The following is a 9,743-nucleotide window of genomic DNA, read 5'->3' as shown; positions in this document are numbered from 1 at the left end:
AGGAAGCTGAGGACCAGGGGGGCTTGAGTGACCTTTGGCCTGGACAGCTTATGACAGGCTGGTCAGATGAAGACTATGTAAGGAAACTAAACCGTGGGAAGAGCGTAAATGGAACTGTATGGGCCTTAAAGCTCCACCCCGTACCTTTTCAACAAATAAAAACATTGCTTCATCCCAGCACGTGCAACAGGGAAACTAATTTGCGTCAATGAGTACCACAGCATGACTTAAAGCAGGGAACAGTAAGGGTAATTATGGGAGATTAAAAAAAACAAAAAAAAACTTGTAAATGCCAAAAGGAATGTGTTCAATTCCAGAAGAACACTAGCTTTACAAATGGGTAGGATTATCCTTCCATAAAAATACCATGGTTACATTTTTTTGTGGATTTTTTTGATGGAAAGGTTTAGATAAAAAGACTTAGTCAGATACTATATATTTTCCCGTGCACCAGAAATGTACATTTTCATGGTTATGTATGCATTACCAATTAAGGCAGTAGAAAAAAAATGTTACGTTTAAATTTCAGTAAAATGTACATTTTATTTTCATTAATTGGTCATTGTGATGTTACAGTAATATATGTAAGGAATGTGGTTGATTAATGTGCTTCTGCATGCCTGGATGTTGACTTGAACTGGGATAGACTCGCTGGAGACGTGAATTGATCCAAGGGGGGGTGGTTGATGGCCAACCAGAAAGAAATGGGAGGCAGGCACACATTCAGGAGACCATAAACATTCGGTTAATGCAATTGGCCTCACTATGCATGAATGTTGATTTGAAAGACAGTTTTTATCATTTATATAGCGCTTTTCACTAAAGTGCTTTACAGTGATGAGGTGATGCAAGGCTGCCATTTTCAGCAGAATGCTCACCACTCACCAGCTAGTAGAGGTAGAGAGGGAGAGAACAACTGTTTTTGCCAATTGAATCACAGGATTAGGTGGCAGGTTGAGAAAGCCAGGTTGGGAATTTAGCCAGGACATCGGGGAACCCCCTGCTCTTTCTAAGACACATCCCAGTGTCACGGCTCTTAATGACCACAGTGAGTCAGGGCCTTGGCTTAACATCTAACCTGAAAGTGCACTGCACTGGGGCATTGGTGGTCATTTGACTTTCAAGAAAGTATCCTATGCAAATACTAACCAAGCCCACAACACTTGAGCCATTTGGCAGGAGCAGTGCATTATGGTATTGCTGTGGGCAAAACGGGTGAATTTGGGATAGACCTGCTGCAAACGTGGAAGTACAAAGGGTGCCTATCAGAAGGGAGCAGACATTCATACAGAGGCAACAATGACCATTTGGTTACCTGCCACCATTTTGTTCTGAGAAAGGGGTAGAATGCTGGTGCTTGTACAATACTCTACTATAAATGAACTTGCTTTACCTAGTGTTCTCATACTGTAAAGGAGACTACAATTGCTTGGCTAATAAATTGTTATTGATCTAAACTCTGGAAGTACTTTTTTTTTTTTGTTTTACTTGACATCATTCCTACATCTATAACATTTTTTAAATAAATTTGAACAAAGAGAATTGCTCGCTGGTGTGTTTACAATCCATAGAATGTATCCAATACCTCAACAGCATGCCTGGAAAAATGTAGAAACAGCATTTCAAATATATTGCGCAACATAATTTATAACCAGACACTTTGATAACATCTGTCCAGTTGACCTGCCAAATCCTAGAAATCGATTTCCATAAAACAGACAGGTTTCCACAAGCGGGTGAATCCACCAGATAAATGATTTAATGAACAAATCTTTGAAGGGACTTTGAAGGGTAATTTTGGTTGAAATATATTCTCAGGAGATGACATGGTTCATGAATACATGGCACAATCATATTATATACATTTCCAAAGGAGGACAGTGCATACACACAGGGTGAAAAGATTAAGTAGAGATGGATACAGTGACAGACATCTGTAAAATGACACCTCGGGCAGGTCGTGTTTGACGAGAGCAGAGTGACACAAACAGACACTTCCATAGTCAAAAAAATGTTCTTATAAAGAAACACTGCTATTACCAACAAAAATATAATACTAATCATTTGTAGCATACTATCTCCAATATACAACAAACTAGGATAAGGTAAAAGCCACCAAAAAAACAAAAACAAAAACAAAACAAAAAACAGGAGAAGTCTACCACAGTGCTAGGCTAAATGCCTTTTCTGATGTCCCGCTGTTTTTTGATAATCTATACACATGACACAAGTAAAACACATAGTTGATCTGTGCAGCTTTTTTTTCCCCCACTCCTTAGTTTTTTTTGAAAAAAAAAATTCTTATAACAAGGAGCACCTACTTCTCTCCACATCACACTGCCTTCAAAAACTAATTGCACATTATGACTTATCTTTTTTTTTTTTTTTTTTTTTTTACAGGACGTAATAGCAAGTTTTTCTATTCTTAACGTTTCGTAGTTTTAGTAGTAGTATTAGTGATACGTGGGATTAAAACGGGCGTGGCGCTTTGCGCTTCTGCACGGCAGCTTCTTGCGGTTGTGCCCTCGGCGACTCGGGGTTGCCTGGAGGAAAGAGGGGTTGAAAGGTGGAAGGGTGCTCCCCCTCAGTGGCCCGTCAGGTAGTCCTGGGTGGAGTCCGAGGCGAAGGAGTCGGCGTCCTCGTTGTCCGAGTCCTCGCTGCTGTCGTCGGCCGCCGGCTCGCCCGTCAGAGCGATGCGGGCGTAGTCGTCCGTGTCGATGGACTTGCAGAAGTGGATGGCATACTTCAGCTTCTCCTCTAGCACTTGCTTGCAGGAGTATCTGGGCAGCTTCAGCAGGAAGAAGCAGGTGTACGACTCCGGCAGGAAGTGATCTGGGGGGCTGTACTTGTCCAGAACCTGAAAGGCGGGAGAAAAACAGACATTTTTGAGCCCAACAGGAACGCTATTTTTGGAAGCGGATTAAGATAGTTCCGAGGAATAATAGGCAGCTATTTTTTTTTTTGGGATCGCAGATTAGAGATTAATGAAGAAAACAAGTTGGGTGACAAGTTGACAATTTATGAGTGTTGGGTAGGTGTGGGGTGGGGGGTGGCATGGTGAAGGTATTATGTGACAGGAGCTGGTGAAATGGTCTGTAGTTTACAGTACAGTATAAATAAATTGGCGAAAAAGCATTTGAATGTCTAGAATGGTCTTCGTTACGGCTAGTTTTAAGTCAAGGGCAATTCCATGGTAACATAACTGTAAGGTAATACAGCTACATAATAGAGACTGATCAGGAGCAAATAACCCTGTCGGTCACTTAAGTAGCTCTATTGGACCATGCAGATATACTGCATTTGTAGCATTGGTTACACATTGGAATTAAAACACTTTCTGCCAATTCATCTGCATCTGTACTCCAGGGTGCAGATGTTCTCCTCCAATTAGGATGACACGGAGTAGCAGACAAGGAGACCCACTTGATGCTCTTTATTCGTACAAGCGAGCCACTAGCTCAAGCCATTAGGCAGTCAAATTTTACCAAGCTTATAAACCCCTTATCTTTGTCTGCAGATTATATTATGCCTTTTCACCAAATAAAAATGGAACAATTCAAGCTACAAAGTAATCTGGAATAAGTGACCATTACTTCCTCTCAATTCAGCCGCAAAAGATGAAACTGTTGGCCCGGCTAAGCCTTCTATAGTTTCACATTTACAGTCCCTAGGAGTGGATATACTTCCCAGCGTGGATTAAAACCTTCTTAACTTTTTAACTATCAGTTAGGATATCCATAACTGAAATGAATATTGTTCCAAGGGTTCGTTTCTGTTACTCAGTGGTGGCCTTACCACCACTTCCTGGTTACTGGAATAAATAAAACCCCTGACCATCATAAACATAAATGGTTCATCCTCAGTTAGTTCACCTGCAAAAACTAATTCAGAATGGAGGACTCTCTACCAAATTTAAAATTATACTTCCAGTCTATTCATTTTTGTTCACTCTTAATGGCTCTGAGCTCCTATAATCCCTTGGGTAAGCTTGGTAATGCACCGGTTCCTCTTGTAGTTTCCACAGAGCGCTCCCTGAAGCAGTGTAGACCTCAATTTGGTCCAATTATAGGTAATCTGGCACCATTTTGAAAAGACAAACAATTTGTCACCAAAATGGTATGTCCACACACCAATAATCCATAATACTTCACTTGAAGAATCAATTTTCTCCATTTCAGTGGATAAGCACTGGTATTTGCTATGTGGGTGATATCATAGGCAGTCAGCCATAGGCAGTCAGTGATTAAGATAATTCCAAGAATTACAAGATCTGACAGGAAACTCATTGTTCATAACATGCATGTTCACTGGGTTCTTTGGAAAAAGCCAACTTCCATGCCATCCAATTACATAGCAAATTGATGCTTTACTCAAATTGCTTTACTTAAAATAGAAACGGGGTCAAAATTAGGGGTGATACAAACCTGGAATACCTACCTCTCAGTACCAACGTAATCCGTGCAGGGTCTGGAAGAATTCTGTCCTAGCCTCCCAAAATTGGTAACGCATTACAACAAGGTTACATGAATTGGCATGAACTGATGTAGCTGTTAAAGTGGCTGGAAATTTTTTTAATGACCATAAATTATCACAGAGGGAAGGATGCACTACACATCCAGCAATATATAATATTAAAAGTAATGTAAATAACTATAACGCACATAACAAGTCCACCCAACCTCCCTCCTGAACCTGGATTAGAAATCTTCACATTGTAGTTGCAAGTAATGCAACCATTACATTACTTGCAATTAGTTCGTAGTTAACAAATACATTCATTAATTAAAAATTGATTTCATGCTTAATATATTTGTACATCAATTCATTCATGTGAAGGACTGCAATAGTTAATGCCAATTCATGTTCCTGACTGTAAAGTGTGACACAAAATTTGAGCCATTTCAAATTCATACGTAGGTTCTACTTGACCCCAATGAAATCATTATCTGAAGAAGATAATATAGATAAGATAATAATAATACACCAAATTGTGTATTATTCTTCAGGCCAGTTACGTGTCTCTATGTGCATTCAAGAAGTATAATATATATAATATGTTACAAATGACTAGTATTGAAATTAATTGTTCTGATTAGGATTTTGATCACTATTATGAATTTTATTATCTTTATTCTTATTGTTAGAATCGTGCATGACCATATGAATGACCATGATGCCGATGAAAATGACAATGATCATCATTATCATTATTTAAACAGTACATATCTATGTACTTGCATCCCAAAAAATGTAAGGAAATATTTTTTCCAAGAAAAATTTGCGGACTGAAATTTTTAATTGTGTCAGCCAAGCTCTTAATCGTGTTTTTTTTTTGTTTTAACAGTTCAATTTGTGTGTCCCTGAAAACAGTCCATAAAATGAATAGAAAATAACCTACCCTCACTTAATATCAAACAATGTTTCCATAGCGGATCTTCGTCAGGTCAAAGTAAAAGTTACCATTTCCCCACCAATATAAACTCAGTGGGCACTTTTTATTAGGTATTTATTATTATTTATTTTATTATTTATTATTATTTAGTTGCTGTACCCTATCCAAGGTTTGACACGTTGTGTGTTCAGAGATGCTCTTCAGCATACCACTGTTGTAATGCGTGGTTATTTGCATTACTGTCACCTTCCTGTCAGCTTTGACCAGTTTGACCCTTCTCCTCTGCACCTAATGAGTTTTTGCCCGCAGAACTGCTGTTCACTGGATGTTTTTTTGTTTCTCGCACCATTCTCTGCAAACTCTAGAGACTTGTGTGTAAAAATCACAGGAGATCAGCAGTTTCTGAGATACTCAAACCACCCTGTCAGCCACCAACAATCATTCCACTGTAAAAGTCACGTAGATCACATTTCTTCTCCATTCCGGCATTTGGTTTGAACAGCAGCTTAACCTCTTGACCACATCTGCATTCTTTTATGCATTTAAGTGCTGCCACATGATTGGCTGATTAAATATTTGCATTAACAAGCTGGTGTAGAGGTCTGCCTAGTAAATTGCTCTCTGAGTTTACAGAGGCTCATTGGTCTAATCGGTCACCTGTTCTAGATCACCTGATTTCTGATGTCAATCCCAGGTACATGACATCACCCATGGTCAGGTGTGCAGGCTCAACTTTAATTATTATTGCTACTACCCTATTGCCTTGCACCCTGGTCGTTGTGGGTACCTCAATATTATTTCACAAATAACATACCCTCCCCTTCAGACTTGGGTCAAATACATAACGGTTTTGAATTCAAATACTTTTTTGTGGTGATCTTGCCTGGTCTGCCAGGTCTGCTGATGGAGATTTGGCCTCACCTGCACAACGAAATCTCGGCCGCGGAAGTCGGCGATGGTCCTGGGCAGGCGGGTGCGTCCCCAGACGAAGCGGAGGAAGAGGGAGCGCTCTGTGTTGGAGAAGGATTCCATCACCTCCCAGAACCACTGGATGAGTGGAGCCGTGGGCTCCACGCCCTTGTAGGTGGCCACAGACTTCAACAGGTGCAGCGGAATGTCGGGGCTCCCGCACACCTACAATAGAGAGTACACTCAGCTCACCACCTGTACGTATGCGCTTGTTACATAACAAAACATACCGCTGAGCCCAACAATGTCCACCATTTTCCTACCCCTAGAGCAGTGGTTCTTACTCCTGGTCCTGGAGAGCTGCAGGGTGTGCTGGTTTTTGTTCTTATGACCTGGTAAGCTACCCCACACATTGATTCACATGTGAAGTTATGTGAAGTGTGCCATGTGCCTTCTGAACATGGACATTTCCAGTCTGATAACTGCATTATGTTGCACTGAACTGAATGAACTGAACTGAAGTGAGTTGAGTTTTTTCACTGTCAATTCACGAGAGCGAAGGCACCCATACTTCTCCAAAACGCGTCACATAGAACTGAGTCAGAGGAAGACCTTTCATACACGGCTCTGGCATGCAGTCTGCAAGTGCCTGATTGACCAGCAGGGGTCGCGATAGAGTATTGAAACAGAACCCTCCCCTACCCACTGGCAAGGTCCAGACTCAATCCAAGACCGTGTGGTCCATGCACCACAGAGGGGGACCTTACTGGATGAACCACCCAACAGCCTACTGGTATCCGTACAGACCTGGGTCAAATGCGTAATTGTTTTGAATTAAACTGTGCTTGACTGATCTTGACAGGAGCAATTCAGCCAACCAAGAGGACCAGAAAGGTTTGCACTTCGAGAGTATTTCATCGGTTCCAATACATCAGACAAGCTCAGTAAAGCATAGCCAAGCATGTGAATCCAAATCAATGATGTATTTCACCCAGGTCTGCGTCTTTTTAACTGGACTGAAACTCCTGATACTGCAGAGGCAGACACATTTTACTTATTTGACAGAGACTGTGTAAGATTCTCAAAATGGATTCCATTGCACCTGTCAGCTCAGAGTTGACTTTCATCTGATTTTCATCTGCCCTCCTCTACTAAAAATGAAATTTACATTCAGCAGATGCTTTGATCCACAGCGACTTACACAATGACATTGTGTTTTTTTACTTAAAATTCATTTATACAGCTGGAAATGTACTGAAGCAATTCAAGATAAATATCATTCTCAAGGGTACAATGGCAATGCCTGAGAATCGAACCTCTTCAGAATCGAACACCCCTCTGCCTGTTGCACGAGTATAACGTAAGTTCGAACGTAGGTTAGTTTGAGCGTAAATTCTGAGTTACACCATAACTGAATTTAAACCAGGTTGCACCAACTCATTTAGAGTGAAGATACTTATAACATTCTAAATCATTTAACTAAGATTCAGCGCAAGTATAAATTGTGCAACCGAACAAAAACACAACTAGTTACAACATAACATTTAGTGTTGACGTAACACCCTAACTTGCGGTCAAACTTACGTTATACTCGTGCAACAGTTTACTAACTGTGATAATACACTGTCACTCCACTGCCAATAAGATAGCGGTAATACAGTAGCAATAATGAAAGGATTGGGTTCAGTGGGCGGCCATACCATGGTCTCCAGCTCGTATCCGGTGAAGAGGGAGAGCAGGGGAACAGGGACCACCCGGGCCATGCCCTCACGCACCGCCGACACCTGCTCGTCAAACTCATGGAGCCTGTGGGGGGTGGGACACAGTCAGCACACATCTGTACACACACACCAGACCTGGGTCAAATATGTCATTGTTTTGGATTCAAATAATTTTATATACACTTTACTTTTAAAAATTCTTCCGCTCATACGCTGATTTTCAATCTAGGCTACATATTCTTCAGAGGTCCTTTTGGTTGGGTCAGTTGTACCAGGCAAGATCAATACGGCACAGAAAAGTAGCATCCAAAACAATGACATATTTCATCCAGGTTTGATACACTCAAGTGCTTACTCTCGGGCACACAGACGCACAGAGACACAGAGCTGCCTCACCTGTAGTTTATTGCTAGCCGTACGTATTCTGCGCGGTTGTCCAGCGTGATGTGGGAGTACTTGGAGCTGAGCTGGATGTCCTGGCCGCTGGCGTTTGGCACGGTGAATGGCAGGGTCATGGCCTCAAACTCCTCCGACGTGGCCTCATTATCCCGGATGTACATCAGCCCGGGGATGAAGTCTTTATCGACCTGAGGAGACAACATTTATCTTTTACATTAGGGAATTGTGTGTGCGCTGTGTGTGTGTGTCTGCATGAGGGTTTGTGTTTGTCTTTATCGACCTGAGGAGACAACATTTATCTTTTACATTAGGGAATTGTGTGTGCGCTGTGAGTGTGTGTCTCTGTGTGTGGGTTTCTGTTGCTGTGTATCCATTTGTGTTAGTGTGGCTGTGTGTATATGTGTGGGTTTGTGTGCATCTATCTGTGTGCATGTGTATGTGTGCGTGTCTGTGTGTGGGAGAGACAGTTTGAAAGCCAAAAAGAAATTAAACACTTCTGTTTCAATTTTGTGCATTTCGTCAGCTGAGCTGGATATAATTTAACTTCCCTTTCTTTTTCAGGTTTTCTGGCACAAATTACTTGAACGATAATGACTTGGCTTTCCATATTGCAAGTTAAGTTCAATCTTCCAGAATTTGCTTTAACTAAAAGTTAACGCTCAACTATGAATCAGATCTGGGTCAAATACATATATATTTTTTCAAATACTGTTTGAATACTACACTTTACTTGTCTGATGTATTGTAACCTATGAAATACTGCTTAAGTGCAAACCCCAAGTTCTGGCCCTTGGTTGGCTCAATTGCACCAGGCAGGTCAATCAAGCACAGAAAAGTATTTGAATCCCAAACAATTTTGTATTTGGTGTAGATAAAATACTATAATATATAATATATAATAATGAAAGTAGAAATCAGTTCAGCCAGCATAAAACCAGCTGAGATGTTCAAAGAGAACAGCTGATATTTCTCCCCCCTCCAGCAGCTCTCCTGCTGAACCACATGCAGAGCTCGCCGTCATCACCCCACCTCCTCCTTAACCTTTCGGATGCCCCCACCACCTCTGGGAGGAGCACCCAACAACAACCCCTCTGTATGGCCCACCCCGCCTCGGGGCAAGAGCGCCCATTAACAGCCACACTGTCCGTCACCAGCCACCGCTGGACAGGCTCCAAAGCTCATGATAACAATCAAATGTGACTGGCTCCATGCGTCAGATACATGATTCAAAATTTGACTTTTTTTAGTTTACCCATCCTAAATCATCATTTTACCATCCTAAACCTAGGGCCTTCATTAGTCAGAGGAGAGACGAAGGGCCC

General features: G+C 41.4%; 1 protein-coding gene across 5 annotated transcripts in view; it reads right to left on the bottom strand.

Annotated features, from left to right (window-relative positions):
• Positions 1–1,737: 1,737 nt before the first annotated feature.
• herc2 (HECT and RLD domain containing E3 ubiquitin protein ligase 2) overlaps positions 1,738–9,743 on the bottom strand; it is a 118,817-nt gene continuing 110,811 nt past the window's right edge. For all 5 annotated transcript variants that reach the window (XM_061235994.1, XM_061235993.1, XM_061235995.1 and 2 more), the window contains exons 91-94: positions 8,419–8,609; positions 8,002–8,107; positions 6,314–6,526; positions 1,738–2,857 (exon numbers count right to left, since the gene is read on the bottom strand). In XM_061235994.1, the coding sequence (XP_061091978.1) occupies positions 2,585–2,857; positions 6,314–6,526; positions 8,002–8,107; positions 8,419–8,609 (783 nt within the window). In that variant the 3' untranslated portion in view covers positions 1,738–2,584. The remainder of the gene's footprint in view (positions 2,858–6,313; positions 6,527–8,001; positions 8,108–8,418; positions 8,610–9,743) is intronic.

Source organism: Conger conger, chromosome 3, assembly GCF_963514075.1.
Source record: "Conger conger chromosome 3, fConCon1.1, whole genome shotgun sequence".
Taxonomy (NCBI): Eukaryota; Metazoa; Chordata; class Actinopteri; order Anguilliformes; family Congridae; genus Conger; species Conger conger.
The sequence above is the reverse complement of the archived record's forward strand: the minus strand, read 5'-3'. Positions and strand labels throughout refer to the sequence as shown.